This window comes from Fusarium falciforme, chromosome 11 (assembly GCF_026873545.1).
Source record: "Fusarium falciforme chromosome 11, complete sequence".
Taxonomy (NCBI): Eukaryota; Fungi; Ascomycota; class Sordariomycetes; order Hypocreales; family Nectriaceae; genus Fusarium; species Fusarium falciforme.
Window position 1 is genome coordinate 1149444 of NC_070554.1, and position 24060 is coordinate 1173503.

Here is a 24060-nt window from a genome sequence, read left to right on the forward strand (position 1 = left end):
AAACTTAACTGCTGTTCTCAGCCTGACTTCTTACTAACCGGTTTCAAGGTAAAATGATGCATGAAACAGATATATCCAATCCTTGGCGGAACATCCCCCGTCGTCTCCAATAGAACATGACCCCAGATTAATCCACCAACCATCCACCATCCCCGCAAACTCAATGCATTGAGCTCGCCTGGATACCGGCATTTGACTTGAAACGTCTGAAACCAGGCTCGGAAGACGTGGCTCCGGGGGAACCGAATGATCTTCAAGGCTAAACTCGTTGCTACCTCGTATTAATCCGGCTGGAAATTGCTATTCTCCACCAATCGCGTTTAAAGTTTGAACGTTGTACGTAAATGGGACGGGTTTCTAGAAGACAGCAATGGGAACTTATAAAGAGCTGGATGACTTGATCAATGATGGTTATTGGACCAGACTACTATCGACTTTGTATGAGTAGCCAAGATGAAGTTGCTTGCCACCTTGAGTTTTGTTACTGCGGCTTTTGCTGCCAGCCGAACCTCTGCACCTAGCGGATGTTTGACTGTGCGAAAGTCCCCGTCCAGTGGCCAATACGGCACTATCCAAGCTGCCGTCAACGCCCTCTCCACCAGTGCGAGTGGCTCTCAATGCATCTTCATCGACCAGGGCACCTACAACGAGCAAGTCCTCGTGCCCAAGCGCTCAGCTCAGCTGTCCATCTACGGATACACTGCCGACACCAGCAGCTACAGCGGAAACAAGGTCACCATCACCGCCAAGAAGAGCCAGGCTGATGGTCTCAACAACGACGAGAGCGCCACTCTCCGCGTCAAGTCCCCCAACTTCAAGCTGTACAATGTCAATGTTGCCAACACGTACGGCAAGGGCAGCCAGGCTGTCGCCTTGAGCGCCTACGCTGACAGCGGATACTACGGATGTGCCCTCACTGGATACCAGGACACTCTTCTCAGCAACGAGGGTTACCAGCTGTACTCCAAGTGCCTGATTCAGGGTGCCACTGACTTCATCTTTGGTCAGAAGGCCTCGAGCTGGTTTGAGAAGTGCGACCTTCGCGTCGTCAGCGCTTCGCTTGGCTACATCACAGGTAAGAAAGAAGCGGAGCATCACAAATACTCGCGTACTAACCACCCCAATAGCCAACGGCCGTGACTCTTCTTCTAACCCTTCCTACTACGTCTTTAACAACTGCAACATCGCGGCAGCCTCTGGCAACTCCGTCTCCAACGGCGCGTACTACCTGGGCCGTCCCTGGAGAGAGTATGCCCGCGTCGTCTTCCAGAAGACGAGCATGACCTCTGTCATCAACGCTGCCGGATGGAAGGTGTGGAACACCGGCGACGAGCGCACCAGCAACGTCATCTTTGGAGAGTACAGCAACACTGGTGCTGGAGCTTCGGGCACGCGAGCTTCTTTCTACACTAAGCTTTCTTCGGCAGTGTCTATCTCGACTGTCCTGACGGGCAGCTACGCCTCCAAGGGCTACTATGATGCCTCTTACATGTAAAGAGTATCTGATGCAGAATGCGCCTTGCACTGCGTGTGAGGCAGTTGGCAAAAGGGAGACGCGACGCTGATTCGCAGGTGATTTCACAAGTACATATTCATGGCGCGATTTCGCCAGAAATACGAATATTCTTTCTCGTTTCAAGGTTCTCTGTGATGAATAGTACGCATTTACTGGCCCCATATTACGCCTTATCAACTAGCATTGCGTGATCTTGGATCCGGCCTTTGCGGAGCCGACTTTCCAGGGTTTCATCCGCTCGATGAGATGGCATTAACACTCAGCAATTGCTGCGCTTTATTCTGCATGCATCCTATTGAATCAACACCGAAAATCTCGTTTCAACCGTTCTTTAAACTTTAGCGATCCCTTACATCTTCGTTGCCATCAATGTCCCTCCACAGCGCCAATTCCGAGACATCACCGACAGTGAACTCGCATCAAGATGGCTCCAGCAAACCCAGCGCGCTAGCATGCACCGAATGTCGCCGAAAGCACGTCAAATGCGATGCCGGTTCTCCTCAATGCATACGCTGTCAGACTCAGGGACTGCGATGTCGCTATGAGCCATCGCGACGAGGCCTAAAGCGACGAAAGCTTCACCATTTTGCTTCACGTTCTCCAGCAGACTTGTCAACGGTGGGGGCGTCAACGGATTCAACTCTGAGAGCTGGTCGGCGAGAGCCTGAGCAAATCGTCTGGGATTCCGCCGATCCTCACAGTGCTCTCACAGACTTCCAACCCTCCGTCGATGGAAATGATTACCCGTGGAGTGAGCCAAGCCTTGGAGAATGTCTTTTACAAAGCGCGCAGACCGCTGGTGATGAGACTGAGCCGGTGGAGGACGACACTCTTCTCATCAATCTTTTCTACACAAATTTCTTTCGAGCACATCCCTTCCTGGTGCCTCGAGCGCTCTACACGTTACAGAACTATCCTCCATACATGAAATTGGTCATTCATCTCATCGGCTGCCATTATTCCGGAACGATATGTAGCGAGACGATGCAAGGCCTGGCAGACGATGCACTAAAGAAGGCATGGGACCGAGGAGAGCGCAACTTTGTGCTGGTCCAGGCTCTTCTACTCTTTTCCATGATCCTTCATGCGCGCTGCGTATACGACAGATCCCGCTCAAGCCTCTCTGAAGCTATCTCTCTCGCCCTGGACCTCAACATGCACCGCAAATCATTCAGTGTCACCCACTCGGCTGGATCTCCAGTCGTGGAAGAAAGCATTAGGAGAACTTGGTGGGAGCTCTACATCACAGACGGCTTCATGGCCGCGCTCGACCACAAGCCTAACTTTCGATGCAATTCGGTCAAATCAGACATGCCTCTTCCATGTGAAGAATTTCTATACTCCGGGGAACCGCTGTTATTCGAACCTTCGACGCTTGAACAATTTGAGTCGAGGATATACACCAATGACGACCTCCCCTTTTCGTCTTTCGCGTACCGCATAGAGGCTGCCCAGCTCTTCGCTCGCGCGCTGTCGATAGCCTCGACTCATGAAGTCCATCGTGACCAGATCCAAAATGTCGACAATCTCTTGGCTGCCTGGCCGCATCACCTGGGTGTCGGTAAAGCAGAGCCTGTGGATTCTACAGGGGGCGTGGATCATACGCTCCTCCAAGCACACGCTGTCGCCGAGTACACGACCATGTACCTCCACTTTCCCCGAAGTGATCTTGTAGGTGTCATCGCAGCGGCCTCGGGAATAAAGTCTAGCCTGGATCTATTACCGACCTACTCAAGGTCGATGCATGGTATCAAAGCAGTCGAGGCTGCCAAGCGCTTCATCGATCTGGTTGGTCTAGAATCATCAGCCCTCAAACACAGTCCCTTGATGCTCAATGGGTTGCTTCTCAGCTGCACCATTCAACTATCCGCTTCTTCACTACGCCCATCTCGATATTCCGGCCAATTCCACAGTCGTCTGTGCCTGAGTCTCGGCATACTAAAAACACTGTATCCGGTTTGGGCACTGGCTCGAGAGGTTTCGGATGGCATCAGGTCAATGGCTAACCAGGCCTTGCCCAGGAAGAAAGACATGGCATCAGATTCAGCTTTGTCTCTCGTTGATAGTGGGATTAATGTGAGCTCCCTGGCAGAGGTGGACATGGCATTCTCTTGGATGGATTTTCCACCGCAGTTACCGGCGATGTCGGAGCAAGACGAGCAGAATCCAGGCAGTTAGTAAGCGGAAACAACAAGAAAGAAAATGCCGATTATATTCTCAATTACCCACTTAGTTGACGATCATACATTGCAAGAACGTTGGGGACGAACGGAGCTGCCCTCGCTACTCCATGTCATGCTCTCGGCATCTGCGGACATCTATCATACCGGATCCTCTTGGATGGCTCTTGATTCCCATTTTCTTTGAGTTTACCAGGTATAAGAGTGAATACGAGCGTGACGAATCCTCCCGAGTTACCCGGTGGTTTGGAACTGAAGTCCGAGATAATTTTAGCCATGAACTCTAAACACCGTCACGGGCCACAACACGAACCCACAAATCCGAATGTATGGAAATTAAGGGACTATTGCAGGGTTCTTTTGTCCTCATATGGACACGGCCAGGATTTTCTACACCGGTAGTGACGTGCGGGATGTTGACAGCGGGAACTTGTCTTGTCGCCGAGAATTGACTGACGGACAACGTGCCATGGAAGACATCGGTCCTAGTTGTGCATAGGTAGAAACGACTATATATGCAGCAACCTGCTTGGCAACGCCAAGTCTTGTGAAACCAAACAGTTTTCAACTATTGGTCACTCGTCTTTCAATATTCATACATCTGTGCACACGATGAGGCTTCAGCTTCTCAGTAACGTGCTCTTACTGTGTAGCACGCTTGTCAATGCCCTAGACCTTGCCACAGCGAAGGCCAAGGGTATCATTCCGAGACGTCTACAGTCTCACGACAAGACTCGACAGCACCCTCGAGATGTACAGCACACAGTGAGCTACATCTGGAACGGGGGTGAAGTCGCCGGACCACGCTTTGCCTCGGTAACGGCGGAGGTTGTCATCCCAAACATCACATTTCCCTATGGCTACAACTCCACCGCATACTACAGCTCGTCCGTCTGGGTCGGTATCGGTGGTGACCAAAACAGGTGCGATGATCCTGCAAGGGTCTACAATGGAGGAATCATCCAGGGAGGCTACTACTACCTATACGATAAAGAGGGTGATTTTGGTGTCTTTGCATTCTATGAATGGTGGCCCAACCCGCCCATCTTTTTGGATGACACCCAGGGTATCTTGACCGATATTGGGGATCATGTGCGCATGACGGTGACACAAAAGGACAACACTACGGGCACTTTTACTTGGGAGAATTTCACCCAAAACAGGAAGTGAGAAATCCCCTCGTCGTGCTCTTCCTCTGTAGCTAACCTTGCTTCCAGATTCGATATTGACCTAACCGCACCGGCCAACGGCACTCTTTGCACGAACCACGCAGAGTGGATTGTCGAGAGCTTTATGACACCTCAAGACCCCGACTCTTACTTTCCTGATTTTGGAGAGCTCACATTTCACAAGGTCAAGGCGGTTTCGGAACAGGGCAAGACGGCATCGCTGGCTGATGGTTATATCATCGCTGCTGAGCCGAAGCTAGGCAGTGGTAGGCAGTTGACGAGCTGTGAGATGGTGGATTCGGAAACTACCACGTGCAAGTGGCTTGGATATAAGGGCATATTTGACTAGACAGGTAGACGTTTGTGGTGTCATGTAACACAGTCATATTCTTATTTGAACCACCTTCGGCATCTCCGTAGTCACCGAACTCTTGCCATCACAAAAACATTTTACGTCTAGAATCAAGTCCGAAGCAAGCTAGTCTAGAAAGGATTCAGGTCCCCGACACCACAGCTATAAAGCAACGCAAGACGCCGTCTTCAGGTACCAGACAGCAACTCATCATTTCGAAGCAGGATTGCACCATCGCCCTTTCCTGGGAGCCCTTACTAGCACAAGCTACAGTATTCCTATCAGCTTATCTCTTTCAAAAACCATTCGCCTCCGGCACTTCGATCCGAGTGTACCCACTCCGGAGCCGCATGGCGGAGCCGCGTCCGAACCCATCGCATCAACGGCCTTTGCCACAGTGAAGACAATTTTTAGTTTCATCAGAAAGGGATCATGTCGAAACATATCAAAAATTCCCTTTGGATGACTTTATGTTAAAGTGGTGTAGACATTTGTGGGAGAAAACGCGTATTAATATGGTCACTGGAAGAGTCAGAGGAGCGAGCAATCGTATTATAAACCGACCTAACACTTCATATCACCAGGTCACCATTATTAGGCCCAGAAAAAGACCTAGAATCCCTCTTCAAGGTTCGCTCACAATTAGAGTTTCTTAACAGTCGACCGTCAGTCGATAGTTCGACCACGTGTGAAGCGAAACCGCAAACCAACAAGTTCACATCGGGCAGCACCATGGCCCAGAATAAGAACGCACGGATAACTCGATCATTCCACTAGAGAAGATATACCCACTAACCCAAAGGAGTCGATGGTCGCCGGCGAATCGGTGACAGCTTTTTCTCACGTATCCTCTTTCGTCCAGAAGACGCCGACAACACCTCACCGAGCACGTCAGAGTCTTACTTGAAGAGATCCGTATTTAAGACAAAGCAAAGACGCGCCAAGATGGATCTCCAGTTCGATGCAACAGCAGGACAGATTCTCCACCAGAAAGCAACGCCTTGAACATTCCTGCACGATGAGCGACGAGAAGCACCCCATCCCAGCTGTGGATGCGAGCTCCAGCAGTTCGCTGCATGACGGGAATGTCATCTCCAACAAGGCTGCTGATGAGACCTTGGAGCTCATTGAGCAGTATGGAAATGATGTTGGTGAGCTGACACCCGAGGGGGAGAAGAAGCTGAAGCGCAAGCTTTACATCCACGTCCTGCTCCTTGTCACATTCATTGACTTTATGCTCTATGCAAGTACATCTCGAATATCTAGAGCGAGCCTGAATTCGGTTACTGACAATGCATGAAACAGGTGGACAAGTCAACCTTGGGCCAGGCTACTCTCCTGGGTCTCTTCGAGGATACTGGCCTCAACAATGCCGAGTATAACAATTTGAACTCGCTTTTCTACACCGGTGAGACTCAAACACCAAATCTTGAATCGCGTTTGTGATAGGTTCTAACCATGTATCAGGCTACATCCTCGGTCAGGTCCCTGGACAGCTTCTTATCCAAAAGCTCCGACTCCGCACCTACATCTCCGGCACAATCTTCTGCTGGGCCGTGGTCGTCCTCTTGCACTGCGTCGCCAAGAGTTATGGAGCCCTCATCCCTCTTCGCTTCTTCCTCGGATTTGTCGAGTCCTCAGTAATCCCAGCTCTCGAGATCACAATGGCCATGTTCTTCACTCCCCAGGAGCTTCTACACGTCCAGCCCTTATTCTACATCTCGTGCATCGGCTCGCCCATGTTCACTGGATTGGTCTCTTATGGCTTGCTCTTCAGCAAGGTCAGCACCAGCCCTTGGAAGTTCTTTATGATCATCACAGGTGGCATTTCTCTGGTTCTTTCCGTCATCACATGGTTCGCGTACCCGAACAACCCCGCAACAGCCTGGTTCTTAAGCACCGAGCAAAAGGTTCATGCCATTCGTCGAGTCCACGACTCGACTCGAAGCTCTATTGAACAAAAGACGTTCAAGAAGTACCAATTCTACGAAGCCTTGAAGGATCCCGTTTCTTGGCTATTTGCCGGTTCGGGCTTCACTCTGATGCTGGCCAACAACCTCCCCTATCAACAGAGTCTGCTTTTCCTCGACCTCGGCGTTTCTCCCCTGGGATCTACTTTGGTCTGGGTTGCCTCTGGCGGCTTCGCCATTCTTGCCTGTATTACGGCGTCACTCCTCATCCGGTTCTTCCCCAACTACAGCGCCTGGTGGGCAGCGCTTTGGTGCATCCCCTGTATCGCAAGCAGTATTGGCATGGTGACAATTCCTTGGCACAAGACAATCGCACTCCTGGCTTGTTTGATCCTCCCGCCGAACTGCTTCGCGCAGACCTGGATCATCTCCCTCGGCTGGCTTTCCTCCAGCTGTGCCGGTCATACCAAGCGTCTCACTCGCAACGCCATGTTCATGATTCTCTACGGCATCTCCAACATTATTTCGCCACAGCTCTGGAAGACTGGAGGATACCGATACTACGGCGCCTGGGCCACGCAGATTGTCGCCAGTTTCACGCTGACGCCTATTCTGTTGCTCGCTATTCGATTCATCTTGGTTAAGCGGAACAAGGAGCGCCGACAGTGGATTGCCGAACAGGCTGCCCTTGGCAACCATGGAGAGGGCTATGTTGAGCAGGTGGTGGGTGATGAGACGGTCAAGGTCAAGGTTGACGTTTCGATGCTTGATCTGACTGATCTGGAGAACAAGTTCTTTATTTACCCTCTCTAAGCTTGGTTGAGTTAGTAATTAGGCCAAATGTAGTAAATCTCGCTATAATATTATAGGATCTGGTAGTTAATCGCAAGGAATTTCCTTTCTCGATCAAGTGTGCTATTCCATGAGTCCTGTAGATGAACTGATGGCAGATGGAGTGCCGTAATATGTCACTACGCCTTCAACTCAGCTTAGACTAAGGGCTTTTCTTCCCTTGTGCCACAGGTTCCATAGTAGCCCCTGTCATGTGGCCGACGGTCCGAAGTTGGGCCTCAACGCGTTCAACGCCGAGTGGCAAGGAGCAGCCAAGTAGGTAGGTAATTAACATATCATCCGAGATTTATCAGATCTCTGATTAAATCCAACCCCAGTTATATCTACCCTGTGTCCTTTCAGATTATCACTCCTCTTGCGTAACAGCAGTGTGGGGGATCACGTCGGGCCAACCTTCGGCGGCCGGCGGCCACTTGTTCAACGACATGATTACCAACACCGGCTTTAAGTCCCCAATTAAACCCAGAAAACCCGTTAGATCATGCGAGCAAATCTTGGCAAGGATTCTCGGCAGAGAAGGTGTTCACGCGAGATGAAATCTTAGCCTCCGCCCTTGGTTGACATCCCCATAGACCCACTTCCGCCCAACTTGTACATCCGCCTTAGCACGACAAGTATGAAGACTAGCGAGCTCAAGCCTTGTTCAGCAAGGGCGGAAAACTCGAGTTGGTGGAAAAGTGAAGTTCATGCGCTCTTGGGGCTTTTATGCTCAATAAAATCCTTCCTCGAGGCGAGCTGCAGCCACAAAAGCCTCCAAGCCTTTCTCGAAGACAGCTAGAACGCGCATCATCTTGGCATCTCACAGACCTCACGACAACGAAGATAAGAAACCACGGGGTTATTGCGGGGTCCCGCCATATTCTCCGGGGTACAAAGGGGAGAACAGGGACTCAGAAAGCAATTCATTATATAACGGTTATTCAACTCATGTCATCGCGGCTCCACCAATCTTCGCCCTAACACGACAAGAGGGTTCGAGAATCGGATGGTGCCTCGACTCATCGGATCAGATAAAATGGCTTCGTGCGTCTACCTTTTTGGAAAATGTGAGGTAGTAGTCCCAGTAGTTTGGTGAAGAAGGCCTTTCTTTGCTTCTTTGGAATCTTGGCCTGTTTCTTGCTTTTCGTCATCTACAACCGCCATCATGGATATCCAGACCAAGACAGAGGCCCACGACTCGACACAGTCGTCCAAGTCTGTCGACTTCGAAGCTGCCGATGATACTCAGCTGGAGAGAGGACTCCATGGCCGACACCTCCAATTCATCGCCATCGGCGCTGCCGTAGGAACAGGCTTGTTCATCGGAACGGGAAACGCTCTTGCAACAGCCGGGCCTGTTTCTCTGCTCATCGCCTTCATCTTCGTGGGCAGCCTACTCTTCTCAGTCATGGTTGCGCTTGGAGAAATGGCTGCCTACATCCCTGTCGCAGGCGCTTTCACAACCTATGCCACACGCTTCCTCGATCCCACATTTGGTTTCGCCATGGGCTGGGTTTATTGGTTCAGCTGGACAATCACATTCGCCCTTGAGTTGACCGCCGCTGGCCTTATCATTCAATACTGGGACAAGAGCCTAAACATCGGTATCTGGATTGCTGTGTTTTGGGTTCTCTTCACTATCGCCAACTTCCTCCCGGTGCGGTGGTTCGGAGAGTTTGAGATGTGGTTCTCCAGCATCAAAGTCATCACTATCATTGGCTTCATCATCTTTTCCATCTGCGTTAATGCAGGCGTTGGCCAACAGGGCTACCTGGGCTTCAAGTACTGGGGCACGCCGGGTGCGTTTGCTGAACATCTCGCAGAGGGCGCGACTGGCAGGTTCATCGGCTTCTGGTCCGTCATGATCACCGCCGGGTTCAGTTACCAGGGCTCAGAGCTTGTCGCCATCGGAGCTGGAGAAACCAAGGATCCCCAAAAGACAATTCCTTCTGCTATGCGTTGGACCTTCTGGGGTGTCTTCTCCTTCTTCATCTCGACCGTCTTCTTTCTCGGCCTCAATATCCCATACACAAATGAGGGCCTTCTCAGTGACTCTCAAGACGCTTCAGCTTCTCCCCTCGTCATCGTCGCCCAACTTGCCGGAGTCCCGGTCCTCCCATCCATCCTCAACGCAGTACTCCTTACCGCTGTTTTGACTGCCGCCAACTCGGATGTCTACTCGAGCAGCCGCATTCTTATCTCTTTGGCTGACTCAGGCCATGCCCCAGCTTTCTTGAAGAAGACGAATCGCTTCGGAACACCATACTACGCAGTCGGATTCTGTGCCATTTTCGGATTTCTGTCATTCCTCAACCTGTCCAACGATGGCACAGTAGTGTTCAACTGGTTCCTCAGCATAACCTCGGTGGCAGGATTCATCGCCTGGGCCATCATCAACGTGTGCCATATCCGTTTCATGAAGGCCCTGTCTTTCTATCAAATCCCTCGATCAAGCCTACCCTACGTGGCCCCTTTCCAGCCATACCTCTCTTGGTACGGGCTAATATTCACTGTCCTCATCATTATCACAAGTGGCTTTGAGGTGTTTATTGAGTGGGACACCAGCAAGTTCTTCACAAACTACATCAGTTTGATCTTGTTCGTCGTCCTTGTCGCCGGACACAAACTCCTTTTCAGGACAAAGATGGTCCCAATTCAGGAGATGGATATCGTCACAGGGAGTGCGTAGAGGCGCAGTGTGACTAAGAAAAAACCGTACTGTTTAATTACTTATAATTTTCATAATGAGATTCCCTGTAACATCCATCCGAATCCAATATTGTGATACATTATCTCGTGCTTGTCCTTCTAGATTCAACTGAGGCATCAGGGTCAAGGTGTTGTTCTGGGGAGCGCGTATACATGCTTTATGCATCCTCCGATCTCGCCCTGTTAGTTGTGCATGCTTTGTCCAGGTCTGAGCCTATCGATAAGATACATCGATAAGGAGCTCCCCAGTTAAAAAGCTCAATGCCAAAGATGATTGGTTTGATATCCTTGCCGGCATCAAATTGCATCGGGTGCTACCCCACACCCCGGCTCCCAGCTAAGCAGACCTTTTCCTTCCAACATCCAACTCCAATCTTACCTTTCTACCTCTTGATCCCTCGTGACGCATCAGCGACTTGTAAATCTGCAGATCTCAGTGTCCTTGCAACCCAAGCTCTCTCTAATCACCTTTCTTGAGCTTTTTTTCACATGGGTTTGTGATTCAGCGAACAGTCAAATCGTGACATGTCAGACTTGCATCATTCCATGCCACGGCATTCAGTGGCTGCCCTTGGCTGACCCTCCCAACACAACCCTCCGAGGGCCAAGCACGGGGAGTCGGGCCAGCCTCTGGGCCCCTCATGTATAGCTTCAACGTGAAGACAACGGTGAAACAATTTCGATCTCGGCTATTGCACCCTTCACTCTGAACCGCCTGAACGTCAATAGATGAGCTTTTCGCACAGACGTATATAGCGGGACAAGTTCGGTCATGCCAATTTCCCCCACCTTGCCTGCACAAAGTCAGTCCCTGTGAGCTATCCCAAATTAAAGCTGCTCCTTCTGCTCTGCGCCCTGAAGAGCGACAAGCCAGGAGGCTCTCTCAGGAGCGTACAGCTCAACATCAATCTTCCCAGTGAAATTGGTCGGGTCCGTGAGTGTTCCCGCCTGAACGAATTTCACTCCTTTAAACTGGGGCGCCGAAGCCTCTTTCCACACGGTCGTCCCACAGTTGGGACAGAAGAAGAGGGTGATAAACATGCCGGTCTCGTGCTCAGTGGAAAATACCTTGGGCTGGCCACTTTCCACGGTGAACTTTTCGTCTGGGACTACAAAATTGGTAGTGTTTGTCCCTCCTGAGATCTTGCGGCAGGTGCCACAGTAGCATACAGCCTTGCCAAAGGTTAGGTAGTGATCGAGTCGTAAGTTGAGGCGGCGTTACCTTCATAGCTGGCTCATCCGTGTATGAGTAGGTGCATGCCCCGCAGAGACAGCTACCAGAGTTGACGGGAGCCATTGCTCTAACGATGGCGAAGTTGCTGGGAACTTTTCAGTGGCTGTCGTGACAATAATTTTGATCAGTCCTCCAGAACCAAGAGGTGGACATATGTGTGTTTGCCCGCTTGATAAGTCGGCGAGTGTCTTCGGCACACCTTTCACAAAACAAGGTTGGACCAGAGTTGGATCTTGTGACCGAACTTCGGAAATTAACGGAAAAGGGAGAGATTCATGCGTACGTGCCCTCACGATGATGTATTTTTTAGACCATGTGGCTAAACCTAGGAACAACTCGATGAGGATGGATGTTTCAGCTTGGGACCCTTGATCTCCAACCAAGAACTGGCGGGAGCTGTCATGCAGTCCAAATAAGCTATGTTAACAGGGCCAACCCCCGTGAGGTGCCGTGTCTTCCCGTCGTTGGCTCTACTGTAGGTACGGTGACGATGCCTATCTGCTATTTCATTCTAGAAGCTATCCAGTCTGAAATTTCTTGCCCTCTATATGCATATATCAGAGCCAAAGCCATAGTACCCACCGTCACGGGCACAGCAGCCGTCCAATAGATTGTCTGATTGTGCTCCATGTCCCTTATGTCCATCGTGTTCATACCCATGAATCTCGAGACAAAAGATCTATATATGGGTTAGTGACCATCAAAATGAGCGCCTCGTTTGTGTCGGGAAACCTACAGTGGCAAGAAAAAGAGCGTGACGATCGTAAACACCCGGATGGCTTTTCCATGGTTCTCCTCGAGAACCTCGACGGGCCAATTCCCCAAATAAGCCGCGCAATTTCTGGGAATGAGGGGGCGTTTTCTCCATCTTGTCTGTCTTGAACGCTCTTACCGCCGGCAGGTGCAATTCTTCAACCGTCGAGTTTAGGTTAAGCAAATCTTCAAGGAATTTGTTCACTACATCCTCGACACGGTCGACACTAGTGGTATCCTAATCTCCATGAGCAGTCGGATGTTGCCACACGAACGACGGGTCATCGAAAGGCCTTGGGCCCTCGCTGCCACATGTGACTCGCCGGGAATGGTGTGAATGAAGATGTTGAAGGGCTTCAGCAGCAGATCCGTATTCCATTTCCGATCGGCAGTTGAGGCAGTCAGCCCATGTCTCTTGTGTAGACCCGAGAGCCGTAGCCTTCTGAGAAAGCGAGGACAGGGCATCAAAGTCCCGAATCATGTAGGTCTTGCGCGGGATACTTGCGTAGGCCCATGATATTTGCTAGAACACATCACCAATTAGTACCCCTCTAATTTGAATCCTAGATTCAAAACCCACCCAGCAGATGACATCCACCGATCCCCAAAATCGCATAAGGACCGGGTGATCAAGGGATCTACCTCCGCCAGAGAGAAATGAGGCAAGGATCTTCTGGGAGGCTTCCACGACTTTTTGCTTGAGTTCCTGGCAACGCTGGGTGGCCTCATGGTCTGGGATCTGTTTCGATTCTTCCTTTTCCGGATCTGACTTGCTTGAGAAGGCTCGCTTCATCCTAGACCTGAGTCGTGTTGAGCTGTCCGATAAGTCATCACTATTCTGAGAAGTCATCGATGCTGTCTCAACGGTGGGTGACAGATAATTAGACAATCCAGCCGCTTTTTTTCCAGACTTTGTATCACTAGAGGTTGAACTGGACCCAATCTGAGGTTCGCTTGTAACTTCTATCTTTGGCCAATTGGAGTGAGGAATAGGGGAGCTCGGTTTTGGTGTCCCCTCTCCTTTAGCAAGGGGACTTTGCTCCGAACTTGTCGGTGTTGGGGAGTGGAGTTCATGTCGACGGAGAAGATCATGGAATGTGCACCGGAAAGATCCCAAGTACAACGGTCCGTTGCTGCTGGAGAGTGTCTTCTCGACATAATCGAGAGCCTTGAACAAATACCTGTCGCCCGCGGCCGAGAAGTCAAGCGTGTATTATTAACAATGTTATCAATTTCAGCAGCGAAGATGATTGTCAATCATTCAGACCTCTTCAGCATGGCCAATTTTCACAGACGCGCACCATCCGTCGCTGCCTACCCCTAAAGACACTGGTGTCCTAGATTCATTGGCTCTCATTCGCCCGCAGTCGCATTCTGCCACTTTGAAGAGCGGTCACTACTCACGGCGATCTGACCGTCTGAGGCCTTTGCAAAGTGTGCTTATTCTACCAAATGATTTAATGATGACACCTTCACAGCAATTTTAGTCTCCTGCAAAAAGAGGTACGTTTTCATAAGAATCGCTCCCGAATAATAAATTAACCCTCTGTACCATGAGCAGTGCGCGGAAAACATTGACGCTGGTAAAGAGCATTGGATCGAAACACACCCTCTGCTGTGGCGAGCTCACTACCACAAAGACTGCTACGATGAGTACATGGAGGATGAATATTAGGCGATTGTGAGAAGTGTTTTGCGTTTGTTTTCACCAAAGAGTAACAGTCTTTACCTGTTCTATCAACCATTGAGTACCTAGCCGTGGAGATTGATAAGACATCGCGTTGTGCCTATCCGCATGGATCTCAGTGTGATCAAGACATGAAGGCACTAATCGTGAACAATACCCGCAGCCAATGAGAAAAGAATATCCAAATACAGGAAAGACTTCAATGATCATGCCTAATAAACGACGAATCCTAGATAAAGGGAGAGTGTCGCTGGCAAGTGCCGAGTTGAGTTGGTGTGTGGACAGGAATGCAGAACCCTACCCTGGACGGGCAGTGAGTTGTGGTGTGGAATTCTGTGAGGAATTTATTGTTTGGCTTTTCCGGTTTCGTAAAAAGCTGGCAATTCCAGCTTTGCAAATTATCTAATGGATCGTAGAAGACGTATAATACGGCTTCTAAAATATTGCTTGATCGCATGTGTTGTCCAGGAGATTCACCGTCGCAGTCAAAGTGTGAGGTCATCTCTGTGCACCCCCTGATAAGACCGTTATCCTCGTGTCTGAGCTCCACCTTTCATGTGTGCCTGGATCGGCTTGGGATGCGGAATGTGGGCGCTTCCGATTCTCGGTTAAGCTTTGACTACCAACGTCATAATTATTTTCTGACATATCACTTTCCGGAATCCCTCGGCAATGACGATAAAGGAGCAATGCCTTCACATCTTCGGCATCTCATCCTGTTATGCACACTAACAGAACCTCGTATCGACGCTGCTAATTGTGGACCGCGTCAGCCAGCAGCGACTCCCAGAGCCCGGTTGATTGGTTGGAAATGCCTCACACGAGACCGCCAATGAGCAAAGCCCAACCCAGCCCCCCCTGAAGCCGAAGCTACCGACGCGGGTGCGCGCTGCGCTGGCTGATTAAGCATTTCCGATATCATTCTTCTTCCCTGTCTCAGATTGAGCATCCCTGATGCTTATTCCTTCGAGCCTCATCTTGTCATCGCAAGTGTTGACCGGGCGGGTTTCGAGATGGCAGGGCAATCGGCAGCCCAGGCGCTGCTGCTCAGGTGCCTCTTCTTCCTGATCGTCTTGTCCGTCCGAGCCGAGACGGAAAAGCCAGATCTCCGATGTCCGGATTATGTGGCTAACTACGGTATGTCACTTGCTGACCGCGTCGTGTTCGACTCGTGCGACAACGGTTCACTAACGAGCGACCTGCTCTAGCGCCTCTTGTCTGGCTGCATTCTGAAGATCCGTATATGCCCAGCGACTTGCTCGCCCATCTTCAGCACACGACACCAACGGTGCAAGGCCATGCAATTAATGGTATACCTTCAATTGATCTCGGCAACTTGGGGACGCTTAACGAGTTTGGAGATGAAGATGTTGCTCTGGTATCCAAAGATGATCCCTTTTCTTATCCCAAATGGATTCTCGGCGAGGCACCAGACGATGCTGGCAGGATACACAATGCCACACCTTGCGCCGTCATTCTCGTAGAGAAGAATGAGGTTGACCTGGATGCGTTCTACTTTTACTTTTACTCGTACAACGAGGGTCCCAACATCACTCAAGTCCTGGAGCCTCTGAATCGTCTTGTTACAAGCGAAAAGGCCTCCGCAGGGATGCATTTCGGCAACCACGTTGGAGACTGGTAAGTCGCGTTTGGATTACTGAGTTGAGCTTCGCTGACCTGGTCAAGGGAACATAACATGGTCCGCTTCCGAGACGGCAAACCTGTTGGCATTTATTACAGTCAACATGTGGATGGCGAGGGCTACGACTGGAATGACGCAGCGGTTTCCAAAGCTGGTGACCGAGTACGTTCATTCTCAAACATGATAACTCATGACCGACCTGCTAACAATTTCTAGCCTATCGTGTACAGTGCTCGAGGGTCTCACGCTAACTACGCTATGCCTGGGTATGATAATTCCTTTATAGCAACTCGGAGTGCATACTGACAATGCCTTTCAGCGCACCCGTACACAATGCGGCTTTGATTGACTACTGCGACGAAGGGAAAAGATGGGATCCCGTCTTGTCGGCCTATTTTTACAAACTCGACACCGACACCTTCACTCTTATCCCCCTCACCCCTCCAAAGCAACAATCTCCGAGATCTTCCTTCAATCACACGTCATGGTTTGAGTACAAAGGACACTGGGGTGATTTCCAGTTCCCTCAATCCGATCCTCGCCAAGAAACCATCCCCCGCTTCGGAGTTCACCGCTTCGAGACGGGGCCGAACGGACCCCGATTCAAGCACCTGTTGCGAAAAGGTCTTGTCCGAGATCAAGCACGGAGATTAAGCTGGACGGAGTGGGCTGTGGGTATATACATGGCTTGGTATCCTTGCTGTATAAGAGGATGGAGGAAATGGATTTCTGTGGGTGTGATTATCACTGCTTTCGCCGCCGTTGTGGTTGGCATCATACTTGGCGTTAGGAGGCTGAGGAAACCGAAAACTGTCTACACAAAACTACAGGCGGAGGATATCCAGATGGATGAGTGGAGGAGAGATGAGGAGGCCTTGCTGTCATCATCTGAGGATGAAGATGACCGCCATCGCCGGTAGAATGATTGACATTTTTCTATTCTAGCACGAGATCTTGTGATGAGATGAACGAAATTTATAGACATCTTATGATCCTTGAGTCCATCCACCCTCTGTCTCAAAGATACGGCCGACGGCTTTGCCCACCTTGAGGAGGTGACGATCTTTGAAACGGGGTGCGACAAGCGAAACCCCGACCGGCATGTTATTCGGACCCCGAAACCCCGGAATGTTGATGACTGGGGAGTGCAGCGCCTGCTATCGTCAGCCATGTCCTGTGAAGCTCCAACTGACTTACCGTCCAAGTTGAAGCAAGAATCGGGCTCCCAGTATTATCTAGTCCTTCTGGTGCTTCATCCAGAACACTCGGCGCCAGAACAGCATCGTAACGGCTCGCGATGGCGTCAAACTTTGGACGTAGGGCGGAGAGACCGTCGTACGCTTCGAGCTGATCCTTATGAGTGATTCTTTGCTTATTCTCAACCCATCCGACCAAATGATCGTGCAGATTCTGCTTGGCAGAGAGGTACTCGGGGAGGAAAGTGGTGCCGCCCTCAGTCTGGCCGAGTTTGCCGTGCCATTCGACAACGCGATCGAAATCAGAACCGAGGCTGATTTCCTCGACTTGAGCTCCATGGGCTTTGAGTAACTCCACGGCCTTTTCCATGGCGTTTATGGTTCCTTGGCCGGCGAGGCTCCACTGTATCGTTCTACAGACAGCGATACGAGAGCCCTGAATATCAGTGAATGCACTCTCCTCGTCATCATAGACCGCAAAGAGATCCATCAAGGCTTCGATGTCATCAACACTGCGAGTGAAGAAGCCGATGGTGTCGAATGTCAGGGCACTAAACTTCTGTCCCTCTCGTGTGATAGCGTTCCATGTCGGCTTGAAACCGTATGTCCCATTGAAGGCGGCTGGGCGGACGATGGAGCCCATGGTTTGACTCCCAAGCGCAATAGGTACCTGGAAGTCTGCCACAGCTGCGCCGGATCCAGAAGAGGAGCCGCCTGGGGTGCGCGTGATACTATGGGCATTTCGGGTCTTGGGCCCAGCGAACACGGCTGCAAATTCAGTTGTTGTTGTCTTGCCTGGTCGTTATCAGCAACATGATGCCCGGGGGCTTGACTGAGACTTACCGAATATGAGGCACCCAGCATTTCGAAGAATAGTGACGGACCCTGCATCTACTGCTACAACATGATCTTTATAGATGGGTGAACCATGCGCCGTTGGCATATCTGTTGGCATTAGTAAATAGCTCTCGGCGTACCGGGCTTGTAATTCACCAACCTTTGGTATAGATGATGTCCTTGACTGCAACTGGCAGGCCATGAAGTGGTCCTCGCTTCTCCAAGGGTACTTGGTCTAGTTGCTTGGCTCGTTCCAGAACGGCGGCTGGATCGAGATATACCCAGGCTCTAACATCGTCGTCGCGCTGTTTGATTCGTTCCAATAGAGAGGATGCATACTGCTCAATCGTGAGGTCCTTGGCCCTGATTTTTCCAAGAGCTTGGGTAGCCGTTAGGCGCCAGAGTTGGATCGTCATGTCGTATTTCTCGTCCGAATGTTTCCTTTGTGACCTCGATGCCTAAATTGCGTGTTACCGCTTCCCCGCTTGGTGTTTCTAACGGCCTTCGGGCGACTCCACCGAGAGGGGTTATCGCTTGTCTTTTGCCGATCTCAAATTCGCCAAAGATTCACGGCAGATTGTTTTCTTGGCGTCTGTTACGTAAAAGCTATTCTTTGGGCTCCAGAGTAGCGACAATGACTTGCATACTCCAGATCGAAAGATGAATACTGTGGGGGAAGCGACATGGAGCGTCGACCTTCTTTCTAGGATGATATTCTGAAGAACAGACACGCTCGCTAACGGAAGGGGGCTGACTCGTTGTTCAGCAACAGATTTCTGAAGGAACAAGTATGGCGTGTGAGACTGACTCTATCGTGTGTTTTCTTCCAAGTTTTAGCGAATTCTATCAACCTGCAAGGTGTTGTATCTCTCATGAGAAACTAGGGATAGAAATTATTTGCTTATGGCTACCTTTGACAGCCCCCAATCATGCGTGATATCGCGAAGGTGTCTCGACGGGAGTCAACGCACATGTCTTGTAAACTCCGAAGACAAGGCGTTTTTGTACACCAATCGGTTTACCCCTTTGGTTATAGCAGACGTCATCACATTGCAACGTTGTTCCAGATTTGTCACGAGGAGCTTGAAAAGAGGGGTTGATGAGTGCAGACAAGTTCATTCATCCAACTCAAAATTCTTCCCGCTTTGTTTACCGACTACTATCAATATGTCTAGACCACATGCCATCTACCCCAGTCTTCGTGACAAGATCGTGGTTGTCACAGGTGGCGCAGAAGGGATAGGCGCTGCCACAGTTGAACTCTTTGCTCTCCAAGGCTGCCAAGTCATCTTCCTTGACATCGCTGGGGAGTCGGCAGGAGATACCATCGACCGTATTGTTTCCCACGCCAAAGATTCTAGTGGAGTTGCGATCAAGACACCCATCTTTTACTTCTGCGACGTCTCTGACCTGGGGAAACTACAAGCGACCGCTACCGATATACTGAAGCAGCACGGTACAGTACATGTTCTGGTCAACAATGCGGCAGGCGCAGGCAACAAGTGCAGACTCCGTACAGAACAAGTAACGTCCGAAGCATGGGATATCAACATCAACGGCAACCTCCGACACATCTTCTTCCTGAGCCAGGCCTTCATCCCAGCGATGAAGAAGGCTGGAGGAGGTAGCATCATCAACCTGGGATCCATCTCCTGGAGAATCCCCGCCACTGGAGTCTCAGTCTACGGGGCCTGCAAAGCGGCAATCATGGGCCTCACGCGTACACAGAGCAAGGAGTTCGGGCAGTTCAACATCCGGATCAACAGCGTCATGCCTGGAGCCATCGCGACAAAGAGACAGAAGGAAGAGGTTCTGACTCCCGAATACAGGGCGGAGGTTATGCGGGGACAGAGCTTGCAGAGGGATTTGGAGCCGGAGGAAGTGGCCAAGGTGATTATTTTTCTCGGGAGCGATGAGGCGAGTGCAGTGACGGGAAGCTCATATGTTGTCGATGGAGGTTGGTGCAGTGACCCCTGATCATATGTGGATGGCCGTGGGATGTTGGCATACGGGTCTTGGAGACCAAAGTGAGGCCTTTCATTGTTCAGTCAACTGGACGGTTTCCTTCTTAACTGACCTTGAAGGAACTGTTTGCTATCTCTCTTGGAATCTGCAGCTGAAGAGGTGTCATGGCATGCCATCTAAGGATGAAACTTGGTCTATTTTTCGGACTATGACTACCCTTCACGAGAAAGAAAAGATGTGAGAAATTAACCCCTTGGCCATAACTCCAATATCCTCCAGAAATATCTATAACTTAGCCTTGGGCCTCTGCGATGGCACAGCCAACGGGTCATACACAGCCGACGACAAGTTGTCAGCCGGAACACCACCAGCGTGGGATGACAAGGCCCGGCAGTCCACAAGGCTTGGGTTGAGGTCCTCGACCTTTGCACACCCGATCAACCTCATGTTCATCTCCATCTCGTCCTTGAGTAGCTGCATAGCCCTCTCTACGCCTTCTTGGCCATAAGAGCTCATGGCATACAGGAACGGGCGACCGATACCCACGCCCTTTGCACCGAGACACAAGGCCTTGATGATATCGGTGCTTCGTCGGATACCTCCATCGATGAAAACCTCCATTTTCGAGTCAAGCCCCTGCTCACGCAGAACCGGCATCGTCTCAGCCAGAACTTCAATAGCCGATGGCGCAGTGTCTAATTGTCGACCACCATGGTTGGAAAGAACAATGCCTTGAACGCCCATCTCAGCAGCCTTGACAGCATCTTCGACGCGTTGCACACCCTTGAGAACAATGGGCATAGATGTAATGCTTTGAAACCAAGGAATATCCTTCCACGAGAGAGCCGGATCGATGAAGCTTGAGATAGCCCTAGCGGCACCTTGACTGTTGTCGGTTTCGTGCCCACTTTGAACATCGCTGCCGGGATCAGTGAATTTGCTTCTCATATCCTTCTCTCGTCTACCCAGCTGCGGCGCGTCGACTGTGATGAAAAGACCTTTGCAGCCTCTCTTTTCGGCATGTTGAATGATTTTCCTCGTGATTTCTCGATCCTTGTTGACGTAAAGCTGTAGCCATTGAACCTGAGCTCCTTGCTGCGCATCGAGGATTTCGTCTAGTGAGCAAGAGGCAAGCGTGGGAATCATCTGAATTACGTCGTGTTTGTGTGCGGCTCGGGTCAAGATGACTTCGCCTTCAGGATGGCCGAGTTTGCCAAGGGCTGTGGCAGTGACGTAGAAAGGGATCGAGCATTTCGTTCCCAACATCGTGGTAGAAAAGTCGACGTGTTCGACATCAACCAGAACTCGGGGGCGGAACCAGACGCGATGGAAAGCGCTGTGATTTTCTCGCATCGTCTAGGAATAGAAATGAGTAATAGTTCATCGACAACACAGGCCAGAAGGGCCAGGCAAGGGTGGGAGGGGTCTCACAATCTCATCATCAGCACCACTAGAGTAATAACCCCAGGCCGTCTTCTTCATAACGCGTCGTGCCACGGCCTCAAAGTCGAGCAGATTATAGCATTGCGAAAGGAGTGGCTTTTGGGCAAGACGTTCCAACCGTTCAGCCTCATCTGGGTCTTCCTCCTTCTCTTCTTCCTTCACTGTCGACATGTCAACGGGACCTAGATGTTTCGACTTGTCGAGATATTTCTCGAGTGTGTCGGGAGGATGAACAGGGTCAAATTCATCGGTTGCGTCTTTGCCCTGAGCATAAGGTTAGTCGAAGCTTCGGACGGAAAAATGAGTATCATACGGCATATCGGAGAATAATCTTGGAACCTCCGGGGTGGTCTAGGGGGTGTCAGAACACAGGATTCTCGTTATCTGCGTCGATGCCTACCAGGTAGAAAATCTGTTACGTCATACGCCTTGCCGTGGACAATGACCCAGCACGACTTGGCGCTGTTGTGCTCAGCGACTTCAGTTCCTTTGAGTGCCATGTTGATGGATCGAAGAGAACACGGGCTGGTTTTCGTCTGAGATCTTGCTGGTCAATCAAGATGATGGTGTAGAAGTGCAAATAAACATCCAGCCGGGTCCGCCAATTCAAAGACAAACTCAACCAAGGACATCCCCAAGCTTAAATGTCCGACCAGCGCTTCCGTTGTCCCGGACTAAGATCGTCCCCATGGGGCCCTAATCTGGGGAAACACATGGTGTGGATAACCTCTGTTCAATGACTGGCTGTTTCTGCCCGGTCAATGCCCCGAGCAGTTCGGCGGCGATTAATCTCCGCCAGTATCCGGTGTCCTCGGTTGAACCGTTATGTCATTCTTGGCCGTGAATCCAGAGAGATTGATCTTGATTACCGCCACGGGGCTTGTCATTGGTTCGGCATATGCCCCGAAATCTCGGCCTGTTTCGCCGAAGGAGGGTCCCCGCCTCCATCCGCCATGACCCGTTCTACCCGTCACCGCTTCCGGTCATGGTTCCTCGATCGTGCATGCCATTGTCGACGAATCAAGCGACCTGATTACCTTCTGATTGCATTTGAATAATCGATAGTAAATTCCAAGGAGCGGTTCTAGGATTTGGAGCTTGATTGCAGCCTTTTAAGTGCGCTCTCCCGAGCCGTATCTCGTACCTGAACAAAAACCTCGGTCAACTTCCGCCGAAGACCATTCTCAAGATGCCTGCCTTCTCGGTAAAGGCCCTCACCAGATCTGATATGGAATCCACTCGCAACTAATGCATCCTAGAGACTCGTCCGGTTTCTTGCCAAAGATGACCGAATCTACTACGGAGATGCCATCCTCCCCGACGGCGAGACCAACATTGCCAAAGCGAAAAAGGCGCATGTCATCACCGGTGATGTCTTTGGGGACCACAATGTTACCGATAAGATTGTCGACATTCGCCTTCTTCTTGCTCCGCTGGCAACGGAGGATGTCGGTACTGTGAGATGCCTTGGCTTGAACTACACGCAGCATGCCATTGAGGTGAGATACACACGACGCTCATGTGGAAGGCTTTGTATCTGATGAACTTTATCTAGACCAAGATGCCTATTCCCAAGTTTCCCGTCCTTTTTGTAAGTGGCACTGAGACTAAGAAGCTCACGATATAGAAACTGATACTCCAACTAGTACAAACCCAAGTCATCGCTGTCAGGACCATCAGACCCTATCCCCATTCCCGCCAGAGCACAGACCGGCAAGTCACTGGACTACGAATGCGAGCTCGTCATCGTTATTGGCAAGCAGGCCCTTGACGTTTCCGAAGACGATGCATTAGATTATGTCCTGGGTTATGCTGTTGGCAACGATGTATCTCACCGTGACTGGCAGATCAAATTCGGCGGAGGCCAATGGTCTCTTGGCAAGGGCTTCGATGGATGGGCGCCTTACGGACCCGGTATCGTGACCAAGGACGTCATCAAAGACGGCCAGAACCTCAACATCTGGACCAAGCTCAATGGAGAGACTGTGCAGAACAGCTCCACTAAAGACCAGATATTTGGCATCAAAAAGGTCATCTCGTTTTTGAGTCAGGGTACTACTTTGGAACCTGGCGACCTCATCTTTACCGGAACGTGAGTTTTCCATTCCTCTGCAACAATCCTGAATTGTGACGCTGATGATACGCCTGGGTTACAGCCCCGAAGGAGTTGGAATGGGAAGGAACCCACCCCTCTGGCTCAAGGATGGGGATGTTGTCGAGGTTGGCCTCGAAGGAGTTGGGTCAATCACAAATGCGGTTGAATTTGGGACCCCTAACGCGAAGATCTAGTGAAGTATTCATGTGGTAGCTTTGAGGTGTGAATTTGTGCTCACAGAATGTTAATAAGCAGTTCATTTGCTCTTTTTATCCATGTCTGGAATTGACATCCGACTGTGTCGGGAGATCTACTTTGACACCAACCCATGCACCCGTAGCATTGTCACTAAGCTGCCGTGACTCAAGATGGAAGAGTAAAGGAAAGAAGCAAAAGTTTCAAGCAATTGGGGCTTTGGGTGTAGAAATTGCATGTCTGTGAAATGAGTTGGAATCACCATCCACGCCAGATAGATCGAAGGAATTGCGATGCTTGGCGAAGAGAAGCTCGTCGGTCCGAATGTTCACGGTACTGATACGTC

General features: G+C 50.6%; 11 protein-coding genes across 11 annotated transcripts; 8 read left to right on the forward strand and 3 right to left on the reverse strand.

Moving 5' to 3' along the window:
* Positions 1-453: 453 nt before the first annotated feature.
* Positions 454-1495, forward strand: NCS54_01328400 (Pectinesterase; the record flags this gene model as incomplete). Its single annotated transcript, XM_053158485.1, has 2 exons — positions 454-1075; positions 1128-1495. The coding sequence occupies 2 exons, from the start codon at positions 454-456 to the stop codon at positions 1493-1495; spliced, it is 990 nt and encodes a 329-aa protein (XP_053014460.1).
* Positions 1496-1885: 390 nt separating this feature from the next.
* NCS54_01328500 (Zn(2)-C6 fungal-type domain-containing protein) lies at positions 1886-3694 on the forward strand (the record flags this gene model as incomplete). The annotated part of the gene is made up of 1 exon (XM_053158486.1): positions 1886-3694. The coding sequence occupies one exon, from the start codon at positions 1886-1888 to the stop codon at positions 3692-3694; it is 1809 nt and encodes a 602-aa protein (XP_053014461.1).
* Positions 3695-4308: 614 nt separating this feature from the next.
* NCS54_01328600 (Hypothetical protein) lies at positions 4309-5214 on the forward strand (the record flags this gene model as incomplete). The annotated part of the gene is made up of 2 exons (XM_053158487.1): positions 4309-4862; positions 4914-5214. 2 exons carry the CDS (start codon positions 4309-4311, stop codon positions 5212-5214), a joined length of 855 nt encoding a protein of 284 aa, XP_053014462.1.
* Positions 5215-6235: 1021 nt separating this feature from the next.
* On the forward strand, positions 6236-7940 carry NCS54_01328700 (Hypothetical protein; the record flags this gene model as incomplete). Its single annotated transcript, XM_053158488.1, has 3 exons — positions 6236-6460; positions 6523-6625; positions 6685-7940. 3 exons carry the CDS (start codon positions 6236-6238, stop codon positions 7938-7940), a joined length of 1584 nt encoding a protein of 527 aa, XP_053014463.1.
* Positions 7941-9123: 1183 nt separating this feature from the next.
* NCS54_01328800 (AA-permease domain-containing protein) lies at positions 9124-10647 on the forward strand (the record flags this gene model as incomplete). The annotated part of the gene is made up of 1 exon (XM_053158489.1): positions 9124-10647. One exon carries the CDS (start codon positions 9124-9126, stop codon positions 10645-10647), a length of 1524 nt encoding a protein of 507 aa, XP_053014464.1.
* An 848-nt stretch (positions 10648-11495) lies between these two features.
* Positions 11496-11964, reverse strand: NCS54_01328900 (CENP-V/GFA domain-containing protein; the record flags this gene model as incomplete). The annotated part of the gene is made up of 2 exons (XM_053158490.1): positions 11496-11840; positions 11890-11964. 2 exons carry the CDS (start codon positions 11962-11964, stop codon positions 11496-11498), a joined length of 420 nt encoding a protein of 139 aa, XP_053014465.1.
* Positions 11965-15354: 3390 nt separating this feature from the next.
* Positions 15355-16903, forward strand: NCS54_01329000 (Hypothetical protein; the record flags this gene model as incomplete). The annotated part of the gene is made up of 5 exons (XM_053158491.1): positions 15355-15478; positions 15550-15979; positions 16028-16145; positions 16200-16249; positions 16303-16903. The coding sequence occupies 5 exons, from the start codon at positions 15355-15357 to the stop codon at positions 16901-16903; spliced, it is 1323 nt and encodes a 440-aa protein (XP_053014466.1).
* A 66-nt stretch (positions 16904-16969) lies between these two features.
* On the reverse strand, positions 16970-18432 carry NCS54_01329100 (Amidase domain-containing protein; the record flags this gene model as incomplete). The annotated part of the gene is made up of 4 exons (XM_053158492.1): positions 16970-17137; positions 17181-17974; positions 18023-18124; positions 18177-18432. 4 exons carry the CDS (start codon positions 18430-18432, stop codon positions 16970-16972), a joined length of 1320 nt encoding a protein of 439 aa, XP_053014467.1.
* A 742-nt stretch (positions 18433-19174) lies between these two features.
* NCS54_01329200 (Hypothetical protein) lies at positions 19175-19993 on the forward strand (the record flags this gene model as incomplete). The annotated part of the gene is made up of 1 exon (XM_053158493.1): positions 19175-19993. Exon 1 carries the CDS (start codon positions 19184-19186, stop codon positions 19991-19993), a length of 810 nt encoding a protein of 269 aa, XP_053014468.1. The 5' UTR covers positions 19175-19183.
* Positions 19994-20266: 273 nt separating this feature from the next.
* NCS54_01329300 (Hypothetical protein) lies at positions 20267-21924 on the reverse strand (the record flags this gene model as incomplete). Its single annotated transcript, XM_053158494.1, has 4 exons — positions 20267-21337; positions 21413-21688; positions 21738-21775; positions 21825-21924. 4 exons carry the CDS (start codon positions 21922-21924, stop codon positions 20267-20269), a joined length of 1485 nt encoding a protein of 494 aa, XP_053014469.1.
* Positions 21925-22613: 689 nt separating this feature from the next.
* Positions 22614-23713, forward strand: NCS54_01329400 (FAA-hydrolase domain-containing protein; the record flags this gene model as incomplete). The annotated part of the gene is made up of 5 exons (XM_053158495.1): positions 22614-22628; positions 22684-22923; positions 22980-23015; positions 23071-23516; positions 23581-23713. 5 exons carry the CDS (start codon positions 22614-22616, stop codon positions 23711-23713), a joined length of 870 nt encoding a protein of 289 aa, XP_053014470.1.
* Between the last annotated feature and the right edge of the window lie 347 nt (positions 23714-24060).